Consider the following 22,213-nt stretch of genomic DNA (forward strand, 5'->3'; position numbering starts at 1 on the left):
GGATGAAAATGATGTCGGGGTGAGGATGGGATGGAGAAGATTGCGGTCGAGAGAATCGCCAAGGCGGTAGAACTATTTAACCGCCCACTTGTTCACTCTCTCACTGGTCTTCAGAAGGAGAATCATGACTACCTTACCTACCTGATATATTTCATTTGTTTACCTATTCGATATACATTACTTCCCTATAGCCCATCCCGCAAGCTTGTTCAACAACTCCTCGCCATACTGAGGCTGCTCATCTTTGCCTTCCTCGAGCAAACCAAGATAATTCGTAATATCCCTCCCATCAAATTCTCTCGTGTCAAACCCTATCAGAAGACAGTCAGTACATGAAATACGACACGACGTACGGAACAAGCTCAGCGTAGAAACAAGAAAAAAGGGAAAGAAAGAAGAAAAAGAAAGAAAAACTCACCATTTCCCAAAAAAGCAAAAACATTCTCATCCCACCTCCCAATCTCCCAATCCTCATACCTAGGCCGTTCCAACAGATGCAAAAAATGCAACCGACTCCCGGGCCAAATCGCCGCCTGACCCATCTCCTTGCCCTGTTTAAACCAACTCCGACACCCACTCGTCCACGCGGTACGCTGCAAGAACAAATCCGCATGCCGACGAAACTGTCTCGCGACATCCTCTTTCGGCGTGAAAGATTTGAGATTTTCAATTTGCGCTTTGCGAATCATATCAAACATGTATGCCGTCCAGCGTTCAATCAGAGGCATAAAACTGCCATGGCCGAGAGGGCCGTAGGGTCCGCAGAAGGTGAAGTGGTTGGGGAAATGGGGAATGGCGATGGAGAGGTAGGAGGTTACACCAGCTTCGGGCGTCCAGATGTCGCGGAGGTCTTGGCCATGTTTTCCGCGAAAGGGGAAACGGGGAAGCCAGGTGGTGTCGAAGCCGGTGGCGCAGATGACGACGTCGCAGGTGTGAGGTGTGCCGTTGTGGTCGATGAAGCCAGTTTCGGTAAAAGTGTTGATGGGATCGGTGAAAATGGTGGCGTTGGGGGATATGAGGGCTTCGAGATAGCCGGGCGCAGGAGTGGGACGACGACAGCCCGGGTTGAAGTTTTTGGGGATAATTTTATCGCAGAGGCGAGCGTCGTGGTTGAGTTTACGGGCCATTTGTTCGTAGGAGAATTCGCGTGCTTCGGCGGCTTCTTGGGAGCCTTTGATGATGAATTTGAAGCGTTGGTTGAGTTCATTTTCGATTTGTTTTCGATATTCGAGGTACTTGTGGGGATTCTTTTGCAGATACTGGAGCTGTTCGGGAGTGTATTCGAAATTGGCGCCATCTTTGCCTGCCCATGTCTGCGCAAAGCCGGCCGTGATCCATATTGGAGAGCGGATCCAGTGGTACAAGTGCTCGACATCGGGCTGAATCTTCGCCACAATCTGAACTCCACTACTACCGGCGCCCACCACAGCGACCTTTTTGCCTTTGAGGTCATATCCCTCGTCATATGCTGCCGAATGCATCAGTTTTCCCTTGAAGTCCTTCAGACCAGGTATGTCAGGCCACTTGAAGTTGTTGAGTACTCCGCCGGCATTAATGAAGAATTCGGCCTCATCGTCAATCTCCTCTCCCGTCTTCAGATTCTTCGCTTTAATCACCCATTTACCCCTTTCCTCATTCCACTCAGCATGGTTGATCTGGTGATTCAGCTTGACATACTTGTCGATGAAGTTTCCCCGTGTATACAAGTCTTTGAGATACTCCCAGATCTCGGTAGAGGAAGAGTAGAACTGTGACCAGATTTTGATAGCCCAGGAGAACTGGTAGTTCACACTGGGTATATCGCAAGCACAGCCCGGATAGCGATTCTCCAACCACGTACCGCCCACATCGTGGTTCTTTTCGTATACAGTGATGGTGAGATGGGACATTTGCTCCTCTGCTTTTTTCAAAAAGTTCAACGTCGACGCGCCTGCGCCCATCAAGATGACTTTGACCTCGCGTTTAGTGCCATATGGTTGCTCTCGAATCCGGTAGCCTGTGTCGTCGACCTCGGGTATGAGATGGCCATCCCGTTCGGCGGTCGGATTGTTTCTTTCGAGATGCAATGGCAGCTCGCGGACGTCTCCCACGTGGCCCATGGCGAGTGCTGGGTCAATTAATTGTAGCAGATCAAGAGCTTGGAATAATGAGATAATTCACCTACAGCGATGAGTGAAGTCTGTGAGTGATTATTCATTGATAACACAACACTACATCTATATTCTCCCCTCCCGGTAGAGTCTACTGGTCAGGTAAGGTATGCAAGCCGAGCTGGACGACATCCTCGGGCAACCCCTCCTGCTCTTGAGCTACCCTCTTAAAGCCGAGTCAGCAGGCAATCTTTCTTTCCTAGTATGTAACAAAGCTTATTATACTAATATCAGGTAAGTATAAGTTCCCGTTTCTGGAAGAGAAGATACGAGTAGGTAGTAATTATAGTAGTCGAAATATTAAAGCAAAACTACAAGAAATTGACAAGGCGCTAGAGTAGTATAGCCTAGGGCTAAGCAAAGTACTATAATACTGAATACGACCTGTCCTACCAAGCGCTACAATAGGATGCTACACGGCCGACATATAGAGTCCCGAAGGCGCAATGCCGTGGAATCTAGGAATCGATCGTTTGCGGTTGGTACGTGCCTGCATCGAAGGACTTTCATGTCAATATCTGTTGCTCCTCTAGTCTAGAGACGAGCTCGTGAACAAAAATGTCCGGCTCGGTCGACATGATGTTGATCGTGGCCACCACAGCTTGCGCCAAGAGCTAAGCAGTGCTCGAGGAAATGCTCTCGGGGAGATACTCTAATGGCAGAGATACAGTGTCACAACAAGCATCATCTACTCTCTGTCCTATGATGCTCGCGTTCCCGAGATCGGGAGCGGGAACGTCGCTCGTGATCGAGCAGATTCTGTTGGCGAAATAGATCTATGATGATGAAGCGAAAGGGTTCAAGTAACCTCGAGCGATATTGCTCACGTCGAAAAGGGTTTGGACGTCGGAGACAGGTAGCACATCATCGACCGCTTGCAAGCGACGGTAGTCCTGCCATGCGACGACCGAATCCCATGTGAAGCGTCTCCTCTTGTCGGTTACGTTGGGGACTTCGAGCCACAAGCCCGTGGCCACGAATTGGGTCGTAATCTCGTCCAAATCCGGCTGCTCGTAAGCGGCAGATCGTGTATCTTGAGTCGCGACTGCAGAAAAAACGTCTCGTAGGCGGGCTGTCTGCCTGTTCCGAATCCTGTGGCACGGTCCGCCATGTTGTGATGTAGTGGAAGCTCGACTCGAACAGGGAGAATGTTCATCACAGGACCGACGATATGATCCCCGTGTGCAATGTTGTTCGTGAGAGCTCGTTGTCCATTGACAACGCGACCGAAGAGCACATTATCAGACCGCCCAACGAAAGCGATAGCAACTGCCCAGGCTGCAGTCAGGACGTCTCCGTCGCTGCATCCATTGCTCAGGCAGACATCTGTACGTGAGATCTGCACAGCCTTGCAAATGTTGTTCCACGTGGCTATTGGGACATTATTTTGTCTTGTCCGTGAAACGCGTTGGTCCACAACTGGAGCTTTTCTTCGTCCATCTTGCCCGAGGTCGTCAGTAGAAGCTTGTCGACTGCGCTCCATGTTTTAGGCATCATGTATGTGGGCAGTCAATCTCTGAGTCGAGCGTCTGCAGCTAGCGAGGGCTGGTACGATGTGAATGGGCAGCGATGTCCTCCCTAGTAGACTTCCGAAGGCGTGACTTTACGAAGGCAACCGTCTTGGGCGGGCTACTCATACCAATAATGACGGCGGCCGATGTGATACCGGGCACAGAATCAACTAAGTTGTGTTCGATATCGGCTAACTCGACCCGCTGGCTTCGCACATTGACTTGCTTGTCTCGACGGCCCATGAAATGCAGTTCGCCTTGTTCATCCAAAAGCGCTGTATCGCCAGTATGATAGGCTTTGGCACGCTTTCCGAAGTTCGCGGGGGAAAGGCCGTGAACACCTTCTTGTGAAAGCAATTGCTGTCTATTCAGCTTCCAAGTTCAACGCGTTGGCCTCGGATCTTGACTTGTATAGCAGAGGGCGTCCAGGTATCGATCCATCCACGAACCAGATAGTTGAGGTACATCCTTCCCTTGGCCTTCATGGCGGGGTTGGTAGGTGAAGCCTGATGGAATCGCGCGGTATGAGACAGTCACCGCACCAGCAACGCGTGTTGCGGCATAGGACTCATCAGCCCCAGGGTCTGCTTATAGAGGAAGTCAAAGCAGCAGCTTAATGGGGTTAGAGGTTAGTAAGTTCGTATTTCAGAATCTCGAGTAGCGGGAGCAGTCTAGGTCCTCTAGGAGGTTCCTCCTACCAGCTACATATACCTCGTTACCAGTAGGGTCGCGTAAGATGGAGATATTTCTTGGCAGTCAGCCTCGACGGCGAGAATAGTACAGCAGCAAGATGAGCGACGCTGTGCGCGCTTCGGACATCCCGATCTCATAATACATGTATTTCAGGTAAGGTATGCACGGAGGAGGAGGAGGAGGAGGATGCTGATGATGATGATGATGCTGATGATGCTGATGGTGCTGATGATGCTGATGATGTCGATGGTCGAAACACGCCCGCAGCCGTTGTGAGACGTCATACCTCCTACTAGGTATGATTGTTCCCGTCATCATCGATGCGACTTGGGATGTGTCCTGTATCTGTATCTGTACCCGACCTACATTGTCATCACCTACCTGATATTCGTAGTCAAGTGATGGAACGAGAGCAGAGGATAGAGGTGGATGTCTCCCGAATGATCAGGTACCTTACTGGACGGGTAGACCGTATTAGTTCTAGTTCTACCTAATTATTGATTTGCACCTGCCCTGCCCTGCCCTGCCCTGCCCTGCGCCTGCGCCTGCACCTAGTACTGTAGCATCTGGCATCCCGGCGCGCGCCCTCTGCTAGAACTGCATCCATCCATGTAGACTACGTCTGCACTCACCACCAGATCATCAAACAATGCGCATACACACCTCCTCTACCGACCACCAGACCCAACATCCTGCCTGAGCCTCATCGCCTGTGCAAATCCGCCCTCCCCTCCTCGTGCTCCCGCGCCAGTGCACCTACGCTCTTCGCTGCGTGCGCCGCTCGAGTCCATGCGCAACACTTCCCACCTCCTCTCCTCCCCACCCTATGCGACAAGTAGCGACGAGGCATACCAACACCATTGTAACTGCCGAATGATGCGCCCGAATCCCACAAATCTCGCCCACTGGAGCGATTAGGTCTGCGACAAACGAACAGCGCCAGGCGCACTCTTGGAACACACGGGTGTACGATTGATGTACAGATTGGCGAAGGAGAGCAGCATTGAGAAGGGAGACTCATGTGGGACGAGCAACAGAGCGGACGTGCTGGCAGGACGGCAATCATACGGGACGATCCCACTTAATACAATACCATGGCGTACTATCAGGCAGGACAGTACCAGCAGCAGCAGCAGCAGCAACCTCCGCCGCCGCCTCCACAATCGCAACCACCTGCGCAGCAGCAAGGATATCACTACCCGTACGACGAATACGAGCAGCCCGCGCTGAATGGAGCGTACGATGGCCGACGAGCCCCGCCGATACTGCCCCCGCGAGACCCGCCCCACTATCAGTATCCGCGTCAGACCCAGACGGGCTACAGTCAATATCCCCCAACCGGAGGAGGAGGAGTAGGGGGAGGAGGCGGCGGCGGCGGCGGCGGCGGAGAAGGAGGGGGACCGGTGCAGCAACCACAAACTGCTGCAGGATATGCCTACCAGCAGGAGCCCTATCAGTCGCCCAGGAGCACTTCCTTCAGCTACGTGCAGCAGCCTGCCTATAGTCAGCAGTATAATCCGCAAGACTATGTCCAGCCTGCGCAACGTCGGCCCTCACAACAGCAATCCCAGTCGACATATAATCCCGCTGCCTATGCCAGCAGCCTGGGACCGCAGAGCCCATACACTCAGCAGTACAGCCCTGCCGTATATCAAGAGTCGACTCTCAGCAGCACGAGTGGACCAGTAGATCCATATGCATATTCGCCTGCTCAGTATTCCAACTCCAGCACCTTTTCCCCACACCCGTCTCAGAGTCAATTCGGGCAGTCTCCGCACGTGCCTTGGAGTCCCCAGACCCACCAGCCATACAGTCCTCAACCCCCTTCGCACCAATATGGCTACTCGCAAAGCCCACCTCCCCCTCCTCCACCTTCGCACTCCTCTTACTCGGGATATGGCTATTCGCAGGCTTCGGCAGGAGCACCGCCCCCTGCCCCCTACCCGACTGCTGATTTCCCTCCCCATTCTGGCCCTCTAGACTCGCAAATGCCTCCGATAACGATGCCTACCGCGATGCCCAGCGCGAGACCTGATGAGACCTGGTTGCCGTCACCACCCATTCTGGGTGGCTCCGATTCTCGCTACTCTGTTTCTCCTCAGCGTCCAAGCGAGGGAAGGCCCTCTCCCCCAGGCGTCACGTCTGGGCCGACTCCGCCTGCCCATGCGCCCACCAGGGCAGATACGTTGAATAGGCATCCACACGAACGGCCTTTGCCCTCTCGTCCGAGTGCGAATGCGGAGCACCACTACTTTCAGCCGGACCCAATATCTCGGACGCAGACTGGATTCAGCAGCCATGACGAAGGCATCGACCAGACGCAAGACGAGTTGTTTGACGAAGTCATGAATATGACGACCGGGAACGCATCACTCGGCAATCGAAGCCCGTCGATCGCGATCAGCCAAGCTCCTTTCCAGCCTCCGTCAACCAGCGCCTTATCGTTGAACACGCGGCAGGACAGTAGAGCGTCACGAAACGGAGGCAACCAGAATGGGCGCCTATCTCCGTCCGTGACACAATATGTCGCTGATTCCTATGGGAGCGACAGCGATGTCGAGGCCGCTCAGGGCTTGGCGATGATGAGAATGGCAGAAGAGGAGGAATCGAGGAGGCAGAGCAGTGGCAGCCAGGCGCGCTTCAATGGCTTGAGCTCCCAGCGCGATTCTCGTCACCAGCAACCCGATGCTAGCGACAGTAGTGATGATCTCGCAGGTGTCGACATGACCACGTTCGGCGGCGGCTACGATGTGCACTTGTCCTATGGTGGCGATCCCAACCAATTGGCTGCTGGTGGTGAGCTTAACGATACTACGAGCCATCACAGTCAGGGCGTTTCAAGCCAGCAAAGCTCCATGCGACGATCTCACGCTTCACAAGCTTCCAGCCGCGGAGACTACAGCTACCGCACAGACTCTCTCCGGCATTACAATCCGCAAGCTCGCGTGGAGGTAGGCGGCACTGGTGGACTATCTGAACCGACTGCAGATGGGCGACGCCAGAGCTACGACGAAGGCGACGAATATTCGTTCATGGAAGGACAGGTCCCCGACCGGTTCCCCGATGAGCCACCAGATATTGGGTTTCAAGAAGCCAGCACAGCATACCCATCGAGACCTCTACCCGCAGTGCCATATACCGAGGACGATATTTCGCCACTGACCGAGCGCAAAGCGTTGCCACCATTGCCCGGGCCAGGGCAGCCGCCATATACTCCAGATGCATATCCCGGCGCTGCCGCACAGAGCCTCTATGTGCCGCGCTCCACGTCTCTCCTCAGCCACAGTACTACGCCTCTAGTGACCCAACCTCTGCGGTCGAAGACGGATGCAGAAGAAAGACGACTTCGTCAGCAGCAAGCTCGAGCATCGGGCTACAGCTCGGAGCAGACGACACCTGCCAGTGGTAGCATGCTTGTCGATCTTCCAGCTATTGGCAAGCGTTTCACCGCGGCCAAGCTCGGTGCCCCGGACTTCAGGAAATGTGAGGAGCCGTGGGCACTGACTTCGCTGTTGAAATGGCTGCTGCAAGTCACCAGTCCGGAACAGAATACGGAGCTCAAAGAAGCAGATATCAAAGAAGCTCTGGTCGCTCTGTTCACCAGCAAGGTGCCTACCATGAACATTGCAGATGCGGAGGCGTTGAGCGATCGAATCGTGGAGGACATGTACAAAGCGAGCGTTCTCGTGTCGACCGAAGAGTGGGTCAAGCTGATACCGGGACCATTCTCTGGTGTCGTATTTCAACTCACGCGATCCGGCTGCTATTCGCCTCGAGTGCATGACCATGTCATACCCAACACGCGATGTTACTCTCATCTCTGCCAGAGGACATTGAAAAAAATTAACCTACAGGCGGCGCCTTCAGCAACGCTGGCAAGCTGGGCAGAGTACTACAAGCTCAGGAAAGAGGATCTCGAGAGTCGTGATAAGAACGAGATTGAGAGGCAAAACATTCTCCATGAAATTGTGTACACCGAGGAGGTTTTTATGCAGAACCTCGATGTCCTTCGCGTACTGTATCGAGACCAGCTCATTCGTGTCGAACCTTCGGTCATCACGCCCAAGCGAAAGGACGGATTCATCAGAGCCGTGTTCGGCAGAGTGGATACCGTCCGACAGTCGAACGAAGAGCATCTGCTGCCTCAGTTGAAATATCGACAAAATGAGCAGGGCCCCTGGATCAAAGGCTACAGTGATATCTTCCGGCAATGGACACGCATGGCAAAAGCGGCATACGTGAATTATGCAACGGATTTCTCGAGGGCAGATCATCTGGTCCGCACGGAGATGGAGCGTAACCTCGAATTTCGAAACTTTGTAGAGCGGTGCAGAGCCGATCCAAGGTCTAACAGACTGCCTCTGGACAGCTTCTTGAAGTCGCCCATCACTCGACTTCAGCGATATGCCCTGCTCTTGCAGACCGTCCTCAAGACGATGCGCGAGGAGACCCCGGAAAAAGCAAACTTGCAAGTAGCACTGCAAGAAGTCAAAGCAGTAGCGACGGAATGTGATCTTCGCGTCGCGGAGATGCAGAGGAAGATTGATCTCCAAGATCTGGAGTCGAAGCTTGTCCTGCGTCCAGGGATGCAAAAAGAGGTCGAGCTCAATCTCGATCACTTTGGGCGTTCTCTCATTCACCGCGGCGACCTGCAGCGGATGGGTAGCAGCAGATTCAACTGGCTTGACTGTCATGTTCTCCTCTTCGACCACTACCTCGTTCTGACCAAGACAGTCGTGCAGCGAGTCGGCGAAGGAGGCAAGATTGAAAAGTATGATGTCTCCAGGCTGCCGATACCGATGGATTTACTCGTCATCGATAGCGCCAATGATGCGCCTGTGCAGAAGTCGAGCTATGTCAAAGGCATCACTTCGGTCAGAGAGGCGACGGGTAGAGGCCCCAGCGATCCGATGACGCTCGCTCGCGTCGCTACCAACACACCCATGCCAGGTTTGCAGCACGTCAATACGGGAGCCTCGGTCAATTCGTTGCATGCTGTGACTTCCCTGGGGGATGGCAAAGACGACAAGATCCTCTATCCCTTCCGCGTCAAGCATCTGGGCAAGGACGTATATACACTATTTGCAGCGACAGAACAGTCCAGGCGGGACTGGTGTACCAAGATCATCGAGGCCAAGACCAAGCATGCGGCAGCATTGCATGCGCAAAATGCAGAGCCGTTCCGCTTACGGGTCATGGCAGACTCTGCATTCGTGTATGATGCATTCGGTGGCAGCGGCAGGGGAGTGACGATTAAGAATACTCCACTCGATCGTGCCATCAAGGAGGTCGAGCTTCGATTCAAGGATACAGGTCGACCTGGACCGATTTGCAGAGCACGAGTCAATTGCGCAACCAGTTTTACCACGCCGCATCCGAGCACGCAAATGATAGCGGTTGGAACAGATTATGGTGTCTTTGTCAGCGAGCTTGACAACCCTCGCGGGTGGACCAAGGTGAGTAGACTGATTATGGAGGGGAGTCGAGGTTCACACCGGCTAACATGTGACGTGTACAGGCCATCAACATGCAACGCGTCTCTCAAATTGCAGTGCTCGAAGAGTTCAATTTGTTCCTCCTCATCGCTGACAAGTCACTCCTAGCATACCACCTCGACGTGATATGTCCAACTGCACACAATGGACCCACACCAACCCACGACTCTGCACGCAAAGCACCACAAAAGCTCTCCGGATCCAAAGACGTCGGCTTCTTTTGCACCGGCAAGATGAAAGACCGGACGTTAGTCTTTTACAAAAAACGCGAAAACCTCAACTCGGTCTTCAAAGTGCTCGAACCCGTCTACCAAAAATCCAGCGAGAAGAAAGGCGGGCACCGGCTCGCTGGTGCCGGTCTCTTCAAACGCGGCAACACGGAGTTCTTTCGAGAATACGACGAATTCTACATTCCCGCCGAATGCATTGGCATGTCACTCTTCCAGTCCAGCCTCTCGGTCAGCACCGCGCGCGGCTTCGAAGTATTGACACTCGATAAGAAACAGCCGTGGAGCGTGCCCGATCTCAATGCCGAACATGTGCAAAACATTGCAACGCACGTGAAAGATCAACGTGCATTGCGGATGTTGCGGTTGAGTGAGCAGGAATTCTTGTTAGTGTACACGAACTGTGCGGTGTACATCAACAAGCATGGGGATGTTTCGAGGAGTGTCATTATGCGATTTGTGGGGAGTGCGAATTCGGCAGCGTTGTACGGGCCGTATCTGGTGCTGTTTGATGATGATTTTGTGGAGATTCGCAATGCGATGAATGGGAGGTTGAAGCAGATTATTGCGGGCCGGGAGGTGAAGTGTTTGGATGATGGAACGAATTGGTCATCGTCGTGGAGTGGTGGTGGTGGCGGTGTGGGAGACGTCAAGAGCAATGGTATTGGGAGAGGAGGAGGCGACGAAGGTCGGACGCTGAAATTGGTCATGCAGCATCCTGAGGTGGAGAGGACGCAGATTGTGGTGGAGTTGTTGTTGAATGAAAATATGAAGGAATAAGGAGGAGAGAGAGAGAGAGAGAGAGAGAGAGAGAGCCTTTTCGGGCCACGAAATATATGTCTGTTTTGTTGATGACGAGATTTGGGACGCGATTGTTTCTATTTTATGTTCATCGCGAGATACCACCTGCTTTTTCCCGATGGGCTTATTGGATGGGAGGGAGGGAGGGATGGAGAAGGTCCACTATCGCCGGGGGTTTGGTCGATCGGTCGGGCAGTTCGGAGTCCGGACAATATGGCCTGATCTGGTCTGGTCTGATCTGATCTAATCTGCCACTGCCCCAATGCCACTACTACTGCCACGAGGAAGTGAAGAGAGAGGAGAAGAAGGAGAGGAAGAAGAGAGAAGGAGAGGAAGAAGAGAGAATAATTACGATAGCTAGCTGCATGTAGCTAGTGAAGATGTAGGACTTAGGTCGGGGCAGATGATTAATATAGGGGTAGGCGGTAGGCGGTAGGAGGGCGGCTTCTACTATATGTATCGTTACCTGACCTTACTTTGCCTCTTACCTGTACCTCTTACCTCTTTACTTAGGTATGTACCTTATGCATAAGATGTATTTATTGAAGATTTGATGACACTAGAGGTTGTACGGTTATAGTAAGGTACGCTAAGCTAAGGTGTAAGTCTAAGATAGCCCTAGGTTGCTTCACACGTGGCTTTTTATCTATAGGTATATATAAAATCTACCGTTCGTTTATTTCCGAGCCGCATGTTCTACTTCTACTTCCAGTGATTATGTCTCTCAAATTCCGGTCGATCAAACAGTAGCTACATGTATCTAAGGTAGGTGAGATTCTTGGATTATTCTTTAGCAAGTACAGGTATGTCAGCCCTAGGAACCTAGCTGAGAGGTAAGACTTCCGTGGTGAGGATGATTACCTTGGGATGATGAGGATGATGAGGATGTTTTTTTGGAATGATGGGGATGATGAGGATGATGAGGATGTTTTCTTGGAATGATGGGATATTCTAGAATATGGTTCGGTTCGGTTGGGTTGGGTTTTCTAGCTAAACTAAACTATGCAACTAGGAGGTAGTGGATAGGTAAGATTCTAGATCGATGTGTAGGTATGTATGTGTGTGTATGTATGTATGTACCTGATGTATGTATGGGTTTACTATAAGACTATGGGTGAGGTAGGTAAGATTATAGCTCAGCTTTCTCAAGGTAAGGTAGATATGGATGGATGGGTATGGGTTTCATCGTGCCACCACCACTCTTTGACATTTCTTTTTCTTGGGAGGTTGCGGATCATTGTTGTGTGTGTGCACTCGTCAGCATTCGATCATCGGTGAGATGTCTTGTCTGTATGTATGATCAGTATCATCAAACGAGACAATGACATTCATCGCCAAGTTTGAAAATGTCTCTGTTTGTCTTTCCGGAGATGCCGTAGACTGGAGTTTGTGTTGTTGGCTGATCCTGGGATGGGATGGATATCATGTTGCCTCCTCGGAGAATCGTAGATCTTTTTTGTTGTTGTTGTCCCAGTTCCTTCGTCTCAGAATGCGATAGTGTCTGATATGGAAATGAAACCCGGGCATCTCTCCGTGCGTGCATATCTGTTTTCCTGGTTGAGAGACATGGACTCTGTTTCCTGGTTGAGAGACATGGACTTTTTAGACGGGGAGATTTGAGAATCGCCGGTAGTTCTCTCTCTCTACCTTACACACTCTTCTACCATCATCATTCCCTCGTCACCGCGTGGACTGGACGGGATAGATGGCCGAGAAGGGTTGGCGCCGAGGCAGACAAGCCCATCTGCCCAGACTATTGTTCCTGACCTGAACAGGCAGTCAGGGCACTTGAAGGTAAGGTACTGTTGACCACATATCTATAGGTACCTACCAGGTATGATACATGATGGTCTAGTCTAGGATTTCCGTCACTGACGTCTTTTCGAATGCAAATCGGACATGCAAGTGAACAGTGTGTCCAGTATATACCTAGGTAGGTACAGGTACATGTAGTTTCGCAAGCGTGGTGTGGCCATACCTCCTACCGGGAGTGTAGCCATGTCGGGTGTTCTTCTGGGTAAACCTCGTGGCAGCCGACCCCACGGGTATGACGAGTGAGACTAGTGTAGGAAGCAAGATAAGGTGTTGCTTCTCGAATACGCGTGGAAGAATGGAAGAAGTGACGAAGAAGAATCAATAATACTGTCTCGTGGCGGAATCCCCAGCCTGGGGTATTTTGACACTACTCTCGGATCTGGGCGGGCTGTGTGTGTGTGTTGGAACTAGGAGGTATTGGAGGCGAGTCACGCCACTACTTTTGTTTTACAGGAAGAGGAGAGAGGCACACTACGGCAGTTCTGCTTTTTGATGTGAGGCCGCTGGATGCCACTGCTCAGCCATTGAAGTGGTGGAGGAGGAATGAAAAAAGAGGAGGAAGAGGAGGAGAAGAATAGACTCCGCCACCACCACCACCCAAGCTGTGCGGCCATGGGGCTGAAGAGGGCCGGTCACAGCTTGGAATACTCTTCGCCGCCATCGCCAGCATCCAACTGCCTCTTCCTGTCTACCACCGTCCTCTTTGGCCTTGGCCTGCAGGTGAGGGAAGTGAAGTAGGTATGTTACCGTACCTTAGGTATGTACCTCCGTACCTGGTGGTATGTATTGTTCAATAGGTTGAATTACAGCCTGTCAGCAGTGTGAGAGTTTGCCAAGTCCTGCGCTAGGATGGCTTCACTACGGACGACATGTACCTGTAGGAGGTCAAAGGTCAGGATGTAGTCCTGTACCGACATGTATCACCTCCATGTACACAGCCCACCCACTACAACCAAAGTACGCTCATGTCTTTTCCCCCCAATGAATACTGCAAAGGATTGCCGCTACCACCACCACCACCACTGGGCCCGTCTGCCACCATCTCCATCCTTCCACTCCTCTGGCCTCGCTGTCCGTTGTGCCAAGCCAGGCCGAGCCACCGCTATACCACTCGAATTGCCACTTGCAGGGTTGCATTCGGCTTAGACTCCCAGCCTTGAGATAACGGCCTTGTGACCGGGCTTGGCTATGTAACCATGTGCATGCTGCGGGCGCGGCCATGGCTAAACGAGCGCTCTCACCACGCGCGCTGGCCTGTACTTGGGTCGGTATCGGTCTATCTCACCCAAAGAAATCCTAACCTAGTCGCATCCTGCCTGCAGCGCTGCTTCTACAAAGAGCTCAATTGCCCCACGTCGCGATGGACGACCGAACTACATCTCGTGTGCGCACACCACCTCTTCCACACTCTCCGCGACGACATTCTCTCCCTCCTCTCCCTCCTCTCCCTCCTCTCTGCCTCCCCGTCAAGAAGTAGTAGTGTCCCTCCCCACCCCCATCCATCGCCATGGCGATCTTTGGGAGCGAGAAGCGAAGCTCCTCCAACGAGCATTCGCCCGCCCGCGACGATGAAAAGGGAGTCTACGCCTACGAGCACCCGGCCGTGCCAGAGGTGGGCACCACGGAAGATGCGAGCCACAGCTTGCACCGTGGTCTGCAGGCCCGTCAGGTCTCTATGATTGCCATTGGAGGTGCCATGTAAGTCCTGCCGTGGTGGCAGCAACAATCATCATATCAGGACGGGCTGACTAACCATCAATCAATTGCAGTGGTACGGGTCTCATTATTGGAACGGGAACAGCGCTGGCCAACACCGGTCCCGCCCCCATTCTCATCTCCTACTCCATCATCGGTCTCCTCGTCTACGTGGTCATGGCTGCTTTGGGCGAGATGGCCACCTGGCTCCCCGCTGCTGGTGGTTTCGCCGTTTATGCCGACCGATTCGTCGACCCTGCCCTTGGTTTCTCGCTTGGATACACGTATTGGTTCAAATACATCATCACCACTCCCAATCAACTGACTGCTGCTGCATTGGTCATTCAATACTGGATCTCTGCCGAACGAGTGAATCCGGGTGTCTGGATCACCATCTTCCTCGTCATCATCGTGACCATTAACTTTCTCGGCATCAAGTATTTCGGCGAGCTGGAGTTCTGGCTTTCTTCCGTCAAGGTCGTTGTCATTCTCGGACTCATCCTCTTCAGTTTGATCATGGCATGCGGAGGCGTCGATGGCGATGTCCGAGGTTTCCAGTACTGGAGCGACCCCGGCGCGTTCAAACCCTACAAGTTTGAGGGAGCAACGGGTCGATTCGCTGCCGTATGGCAGAGTATGGTCACTGCCGTCTTTGCCTACCTCGGAACGGAACTGGTCGGTGTCACAGTCGGAGAGGCGCAAAACCCACGCCGCAACATCCCTCGTGCCATCAAGCTGACCTTCTGGCGTATCTGTGTCTTCTACATCCTCTCGGTCCTGTTCCTGGGCATGATTGTTCCATACGACAGCCCGCAACTGGCCCTGGCCGCCAAGTCCTCCACCTCCGCCGCTGCCTCGCCTTTCGTTGCCGCGATCAAATTGGCTGGTGTTCCCGCCCTGCCAGCCATTCTCAATGCTTGCATCTTGATCTTCGTCTTCAGCGCCTCCAACTCCGATCTGTACATTGCCTCGAGAACACTCCACGGATTGGCCATCAAGAAGCATGCGCCCGAAATCTTTGCCCGAACCAACAAAAAGGGAGTTCCCTTTTATGCTCTGGGTCTGTCTGCTGCAATCGGCTGCATCGCATACATGAACGTCTCGACATCTTCCAAGACAGTCTTTGGCTACTTTGTCAATCTCGTGTCCATCTTCGGACTCCTGACCTGGTGTTCCATTCTCGTCTCCCACATTTACTTCGTCAAGGCCCGACGAGCGCAAGGTGTACCCGATGATAGCCCTCTGCTCAAGTACCGATCCCCATTCGGCCTGTGGGGCAGCTATGGCGCTCTTGCATTCTGCTCCCTGATTGCACTGACCAAGAACTTCACCGTCTTCATCCCCAGCCCGGAGACATATGGAGACTTTGACTACAAGAACTTTATCGTGAGTCATCTCGATCTACACTACTCTGTACACACTCACCACATGCTAACTATTTTTCAGACTGGTTACCTCGGTATCCCTCTCTACCTCATCATGATTGTAGGCTGGAAATACATCAAAGGAACCCATCAAGTCAAGCCCGAAGAGGCAGATCTCTGGACCGGCAAAGATGCTATTGATGCCGATGAGGCAGAATGGCTCGCAAAGGAGGAGGCGGATCGTGCTGCGGGCAGAAATGGCAACTGGATATACAATCACTCTGTGGGATACATCTTCTAAAAAAAGGAGAGTGTGTGTGTTTGTATGAGAGAGAGATATATAGAGAGAGAAATGTATAGAAAGAGAGAGAGTGTGTGAAAAGCTAGATGAAGCATTTCTTCTTTTTCCTGTGCAACTCTACCCATAACGACTGTTTCATGTCTAGTCAATCCAACAGATATATTCAATATATTCTGTCTATCTACATATTTCCCACACGCTATTCTCGAAAACCTACTAGAACAACATCCCAAAAACCCTTGATCGGCTCCTCATCCTCCTCCTCTCTCTGCTTCATTATTATAAAGGTTTACGGAAAGCCTCCTTGCGAGCCTCCATTTCCAATTCGACAACGAGACCTTCCCGCTATATTTGCTTGTTTCAAGTAGAGTAGAGTAAAGCAGAGTAAAGTAGAGCCAGAGTCCCAATGTTTGATACTTTGCGTAATAGGGGTATAACATTAGGTAGTAGTTCTTTTTTGTTTTGCCGTTGGGAGAGCTTCTATCTTCTTGGAGGAGATTTGGGAACGCTGCTGTTAACTTGTTGTAGAGAGGTATATATCGAGGCGCTCTATCGTCTTTGACTTTGTTGGCGTTGTCTGCCCTGCTTTCGATAGGTTCGATTTGGTGTAGGTGTATATGTGTGTTGGTGTGTGTGTATTTGCGTGTATGTGTAAGGTCTGTGTGTGTGTGTGTGTGTGTGTGTGTGTGTGTATTCTCACTCTCTCTATATATATACCTAGGGATATACTACATGTTTGTACTTTCTCTCTTTGTGTATATATTCTTTCTTTCGCTTTTCGCTTGCTCTCTTTTGCTCTCTCTTACTCTCTCTCTCGCTCTCTCGCTCTCTCTATGTATCTCCTTCTCGGTTCTTCTTCTCCTTTTCCTTTTCTTTTTCCTTCTCCTTCTCCTTCTTTTGATCTTTTCACTTTTTTCTTCTCCTCCTCCCTATTCTCCTTCTCTTAGTCTTTTCTCTTTGTTCTTCTCTTCTGAATTTTAGGCAAGTTAGTCTATAGGGACAGATAGGCAGGTAGGTAGCCTAGTGCCTGGAAGCATTTGAGGTCAGCCGGAGTAGAGGTTAATCCGCGCCGATGATTACTAAGCTTCTGTGCCCCCGCTTGACCCTCACCTCATACATCTTTGATACATGTACACTTTAAACAACAACATCTTGTAGCATCAGATTCAACAGCACTCCCGAAAAGAAAAGAAGACAAGGAGACCTAAGATTCAAAATCAACGAAAAAGAAGAATATATACCTATTGATTTATTGATTTATTGATTGAATAACTTTCAAGGAACCGCCTCCCTACTCCCCTCCTACTATGTCTTCTACCACCAGCAAAGCCGGCAAAGTACTCTTTGAAATACCGCTTCGTGACGAAAGCGATGGTGTAGAAGAAGGAGATAGAGCAGGAGCAAATGATAACAAGATCGTCTGCACGGAACCTGCACCCCGAGTGTATTTGTTGACCTTCAGGAATGCGCCGGATAACCGATTGGTAACAGTAAGTATGTTCTTTACTCGTTGATGATTAAACAAAGAAAAGAAAAAGAGAAGAATCAAAAAAATAACTCCCCTTCCTCAATTTCCATCTCAGTCCTTCTGCAAATCCCTCCTCCTCTCCCTCTCCATCCTCCAACACCGCCACCCTCAAGGAGTCGTCATAACCACCTCCTCACTCCCCAAATTCTACTCCAACGGCATGGACATTTCACACTCCAACTTCCACGCCGACTACCTCCCCACATACCTCTACGGCCTCTTTCGCCGACTTCTCACTTTCCCCATGCCCACCATCGCACTCGTCAACGGACATGCGTTTGCAGGAGGCTTCATGTTGGCGATGATGCATGATTATCGTGTCATGAATGTAGAGAGGGGATGGGTGTGTTTGAATGAATTAGAACTCGGATTGCCGTTGCGAGGGGCGATGTTGGGGGTTTTTCGGGAAAAGGTGAGGGATGCGGGGGTGTTGAGAAAGGTGGTTTTGGAGGCGAAGAGGTTTTCGGGACAAGAGGCACTGCAGGACGGGTTGGTGGATGGGTTGGGGGGACTAGAGGAGACTTTGCGGTTGGTGGAGGAGTGGGGATTGGTGGGCAAGGTTGCTGGGAGGGAGAAGGGGAAGTCGTCGGTGTATGGGAAGTTGAAGAGGGAGATGTGGAGGGGAACGATTGCGTTGTTGGATGATTGGGTGGATGAGAGTACGAGGTTGGGGAGGATGGAGAGGGAGGTGAGGGAGGAGGATAGGGTGAGTTTGAGGAGTGTGGAGAATTGGGAGAGGGAGAGCGAGAGGGAAAAGGAAAAGGAGAAGGCAAAGTTGTGAATTGTGAATTGGAGGAGGGTGTCTTTTTTATTTTTTTTATTTTTAATTCTTCTTTCCGAGCATTATCGACATTGCTGATCAACAGAACTACATGCCATGCCACAAAACATATCAAACGCTAATCCGCTAAATTCATATTCATATTCAATCCAAAAAAAACCCCACACAATTAAATCATATGCACCCCACCCGGACCGCGCAACGGGCTCCAGCCCGTAGCAGGTCTCTGAGGTCTACTAATCTCAATATCCTCGCTCCTATTCTTGTGTGAAGAAGAGCTCTTATACCACTTTCTCGCCCCACGGGCGGCGCCCCCCAAAATCGCACTCGACCGATTCTTCTTCCATCTCCACGCCTTGAACGCCGCAAACCCGACGAGGAGAAGTGCAAAGCACGTCAACGCGATGATCATGTTACGATAATGAATTTTGTACGTGTGCAATTTAGCTTTGACTTTCTCGGGGTCGGAGTTAGACGAGGTGGTGGAGTTGATATTGTTAGCTTTGGCTGCTGCTGTGCTGCTGGGGTAAGGGTAGTTCCAGGTTGAGCTGGAACTGCTGCTGGCGAGAGTTGCCATTGTAGTGGGCACGAGGGAATCGATGGTGGGAGTGGAAGAGCTCTTAAGCAAGATTGTGCTGGTGAGGATAGGGGTGGCAGTTTTCTTGTTGTTGGTGCTACTAGTAGTGGAGGCTGTGGGCTCCTCCTCCTCTTCTTCCATGGACTCACGAGTTGCGCTGGGTTGGGGCTTGGATGTGGTTGCATCGACTGTGCGGAGGGTTTTGTAGATGATTTCGGACATTTTTCTTTTGGAGAATTTTACCTACTTCTTTCGGATGAGTGTGATGGGTATTCTTGTTGATGGAATGATTGGTGGTTTACTGCCGGAGTAAAGTGTGATGAGCTGTGGTGTGAAGGATGGGAGAGGGAGAGAGACGGGGTGAGAGGCTTGTATAGCAATCAGGTTGTTCATTGTCAGATGTCTGGAACAATGAGAGGACGTGCTCGACAAAGCCGCCGTGAATGCAGTGGCAGATGAGAGTCTTGTTGTCGAATACATGTCAAAGGGATATCTTTGTCGTCGAGAATAATAGATGTGCCTCAAAGGACAGATGGAAGAGGGGGGGAAGCGAGAAGGCTTGGTATACCTGAGTATACTAAGTATACACGTAGTCATTTGCATGTGATCCGGCTTGGCAATAAACAGAGAAAAAAAAGTGGAGCCCCCGTACTTCCAAGTGAAAGGATCAACGGTCGGTCCGCTTCGCATCCCATCTCACGATCCTTTCCTCCACCAAAATAAGATGAATCGACTCGTCCAGACTTTGCACGTCGCATCTCACGCCCGATAATGCGCGAAAAGCACCGGAAAAGACTGCGACTCACTTCCACCTGCACCAAGTCGTACGGGTAGACAGGACAGGAACAGGACAGGACAGGACAGAAGAAATGCTGATATCGGCCGCTTCCATCCACAGCCGCTTCGTGCAGCTGGCCATTGCTGCCGTCCTACTCATCGTCCTCAGCGCCCTCTTCATTATCCCCGAGTCCAGCTACTCGCTGCGAAAACACCTCCATGTCCCCCTCTCACACCCCGCCAGCACCCCGGTGCCGCCCGTCCTCACCATCACCCGACCGCTGACTCCGCCGCCTCCAAACCACCCCATCGACCACCTCGTCACGCGCGGAAATGTCGACTTCCAGGCCATGCTCGCCAAAGAGACGACGACGGTGGCTCAAGCAGCCGAGGCATATCGAGCGCGCAGAGGACGACAGCCACCGCCGCTGTTCGACGTGTGGTTCGAGTTCGCAACCAACAACTCGGCGCTGATCATCGAGGACTTCTTTGACCGCATCTACGACGACCTGCAGCCCTTTTGGGGCGTTCCCGCGAAGCAAATCCGGGAACAGGCGAGCGATTTCATCCACCGAATATCCATCCGGAATGGTAATGCCACCGGGCGGACGGACGTGGAGCGCCGAGAATGGATTGAGCTGTGGAAGGACATGGTGCAGAGTGTTGCGCCACTGCTGCCGGATATGGACCTGCCGATCAACGTCATGGATGAGAGTCGGATTGTGGTCCCGTGGGAAGAGATTGATGGTTACATGGCAAAGGCGCAGCAATCGAAAGTGGTGGTCAATCCCAGCGAGCTGAAAAGGGACTTTAATGGCCTCAAGGCAGCGGTCAAGGAATTGGACAGATATCCCCCTCCCGCCTTTGACCCCGCCTTCGTGGGAGAAGGCCCATACTGGCGTCTGGCAGTGGTGGGATGTCCGCCCGAGAGCGGCGCGAGAAAAGCGTATGAGGAGACGGACTTTTCTACGCCTCCGCCTCTGTCGGCTGACTTTCCACCGGGCACATTCGAAGGCTATGTTCAGAACTGGACATTTACCTGCTCTCCCTGCGATCATCCTCAACTGCAAGGCCTCCACGGCTCTTTCGTTGAGCCCATCTCAATCGCCACCACGAAGCATTTCTTTCCACTATTCGGCGGCTCGAAGCTTCCCGTAAACAACGAGATCTTACTACCACCTGCCATGTACTGGACGCGGGATCCGTTCTATTCGGGCGGCGACGACCATGGTGATGCGTGGGAAAATAAGAAGGATACGTTGATGTGGCGTGGATCGGCCAGCGGAGGGAGGAACAGAAAGGAGAACTGGACTCGCTTCCAACGCCATCGCTTCATTGCCATGCTCAACGCCACGAGCATCAGACAGCTGGAGCAGACGTATGAAGAAAAGGCCATCAATTTCGTTTTACCTCAAAATGGCACCTATGACCTCACAGTCCAGAAACCCGATGCGCCAGCGCACGCTTTTAGCGAATGGGTAGCTTCATGGTCAGACGCCGCCGCTGTACATCTACTATGCTTTCCAGAAGACCCACCAGGACCACATTGCACATACACAGACGAGTACTTCTCCGTGGCACCCGCCCTGCCCATGAAGGAACAATACAGAAACAAATACTTACCAGACATAGACGGCAACTCCTTTTCGGGAAGATATCGCGGCTTCCTAGGCTCCACTTCTCTTCCCATCAAAGCCAGCATTTACCAAGAATGGCACGACTCTCGTATCATACCTTGGAAACACTTTGTGCCCATGGATAACACATTCATCGACATCTACGGCATTATGGAATACTTTGTAGGTAATAAACTTCTGGGTCTCGGTGGGCATGATGAGGTCGCAAAAAATATTGCATTGGATGGAAAAGCGTGGGCGGAGAAAGTTCTCCGCAGAGAGGATATGAGTGTTTATGTGCTCCGGCTGTTATTGGAGTATGCTCGAGTCTGTGATGACGACCGGGACAAGATGGGTTGGGCGGAGGAACAACCTCATCAGGATAATAGAGGTGCTGTACCACCATAAGGGTTATTTGTGATAGTACCTCAGTAATACATCAAAGAAAGTCCAGTTTTCTCCTAGGGCCCTCCCTCCCTGTGTGGTCTATCTATTTCCTCTGGCGATGTCAGGTCTGGAAGCTCTCCAGCACTTACAACTTCATGGAGACATGTAGGTTTCGTTTTCTTCTGGCATGGTCACAGGCTTTGATTATACTGACAATTGTGTTTTACTCCATCGAGTTGTGCTGGTAATCTTCGTCCTATGACGGAGTTCTTTGCCTTTGGAGCCATCGATACCATCCTGTTGCTACCCGTACTCTCCACGAAAAGAGACAAAGAAAGATCTCATCATCTCCTCGGCCTGTCTTTCTACTCCTTGTCTACTTGGCAGACCTTTGTCTCTGCGAATAGACCTCCTCCGCTCGACAAAGACATTCCAACAGACTGGGTATGTCTTGAATTGAGACACATGCGCTGCGGAAGCAAGCAACTCTGCAAG

At 51.7% G+C, this 22,213-nt stretch overlaps 6 protein-coding genes across 6 annotated transcripts; 4 read left to right on the plus strand and 2 right to left on the minus strand.

Moving 5' to 3' along the window:
• Positions 1–177: 177 nt before the first annotated feature.
• Positions 178–2,099, minus strand: SEPMUDRAFT_63669 (FAD/NAD(P)-binding domain-containing protein; the record flags this gene model as incomplete). Its single annotated transcript, XM_016909647.1, has 2 exons — positions 178–311; positions 419–2,099. 2 exons carry the CDS (start codon positions 2,097–2,099, stop codon positions 178–180), a joined length of 1,815 nt encoding a protein of 604 aa, XP_016761205.1.
• Positions 2,100–5,012: 2,913 nt separating this feature from the next.
• Positions 5,013–10,973, plus strand: SEPMUDRAFT_148459 (uncharacterized protein). The gene is made up of 2 exons (XM_016904943.1): positions 5,013–9,810; positions 9,873–10,973. The coding sequence occupies exons 1-2, from the start codon at positions 5,449–5,451 to the stop codon at positions 10,854–10,856; spliced, it is 5,346 nt and encodes a 1,781-aa protein (XP_016761206.1). The 5' UTR covers positions 5,013–5,448; the 3' UTR covers positions 10,857–10,973.
• Positions 10,974–13,934: 2,961 nt separating this feature from the next.
• On the plus strand, positions 13,935–16,160 carry SEPMUDRAFT_148460 (dicarboxylic amino acid permease). The gene is made up of 3 exons (XM_016904944.1): positions 13,935–14,390; positions 14,462–15,773; positions 15,834–16,160. The coding sequence occupies exons 1-3, from the start codon at positions 14,200–14,202 to the stop codon at positions 16,050–16,052; spliced, it is 1,722 nt and encodes a 573-aa protein (XP_016761207.1). The 5' UTR covers positions 13,935–14,199; the 3' UTR covers positions 16,053–16,160.
• Positions 16,161–17,211: 1,051 nt separating this feature from the next.
• SEPMUDRAFT_83584 (ClpP/crotonase) lies at positions 17,212–18,319 on the plus strand (the record flags this gene model as incomplete). The annotated part of the gene is made up of 2 exons (XM_016910337.1): positions 17,212–17,542; positions 17,636–18,319. Coding segments are annotated over exons 1-2 (867 nt in total), but the record flags the coding sequence as incomplete, so codon positions are not given.
• A 211-nt stretch (positions 18,320–18,530) lies between these two features.
• SEPMUDRAFT_116152 (uncharacterized protein) lies at positions 18,531–19,160 on the minus strand (the record flags this gene model as incomplete). The annotated part of the gene is made up of 1 exon (XM_016901232.1): positions 18,531–19,160. One exon carries the CDS (start codon positions 19,158–19,160, stop codon positions 18,531–18,533), a length of 630 nt encoding a protein of 209 aa, XP_016761209.1.
• A 567-nt stretch (positions 19,161–19,727) lies between these two features.
• On the plus strand, positions 19,728–21,780 carry SEPMUDRAFT_124932 (glycosyltransferase family 90 protein). Its single transcript, XM_016901942.1, has one exon. The coding sequence runs from the start codon at positions 20,066–20,068 to the stop codon at positions 21,737–21,739; it is 1,674 nt and encodes a 557-aa protein (XP_016761210.1). The 5' UTR covers positions 19,728–20,065; the 3' UTR covers positions 21,740–21,780.
• The last annotated feature ends 433 nt before the right edge of the window (positions 21,781–22,213 follow it).

This window comes from Sphaerulina musiva (genome assembly GCF_000320565.1).
Source record: "Sphaerulina musiva SO2202 unplaced genomic scaffold SEPMUscaffold_4, whole genome shotgun sequence".
NCBI lineage: Eukaryota > Fungi > Ascomycota > Dothideomycetes > Mycosphaerellales > Mycosphaerellaceae > Sphaerulina > Sphaerulina musiva.

Bases quoted from the DNA above. Each gene is read 5' to 3' on its own strand.
- SEPMUDRAFT_148460 (XM_016904944.1), top strand. From the start codon at position 14,200: ATGGCGATCTTTGGGAGCGAGAAGCGAAGCTCCTCCAACGAGCATTCG. The intron at 14,391-14,461 runs GTAAGTCCTGCC...AATCAATTGCAG, and splicing joins ATTGCCATTGGAGGTGCCAT to TGGTACGGGTCTCATTATTG. The intron at 15,774-15,833 runs GTGAGTCATCTC...ACTATTTTTCAG, and splicing joins TTGACTACAAGAACTTTATC to ACTGGTTACCTCGGTATCCC.
- SEPMUDRAFT_124932 (XM_016901942.1), top strand. From the start codon at position 20,066: ATGCTCGCCAAAGAGACGACGACGGTGGCTCAAGCAGCCGAGGCATAT.
- SEPMUDRAFT_148459 (XM_016904943.1), top strand. From the start codon at position 5,449: ATGGCGTACTATCAGGCAGGACAGTACCAGCAGCAGCAGCAGCAGCAA. The intron at 9,811-9,872 runs GTGAGTAGACTG...TGACGTGTACAG, and splicing joins ACCCTCGCGGGTGGACCAAG to GCCATCAACATGCAACGCGT.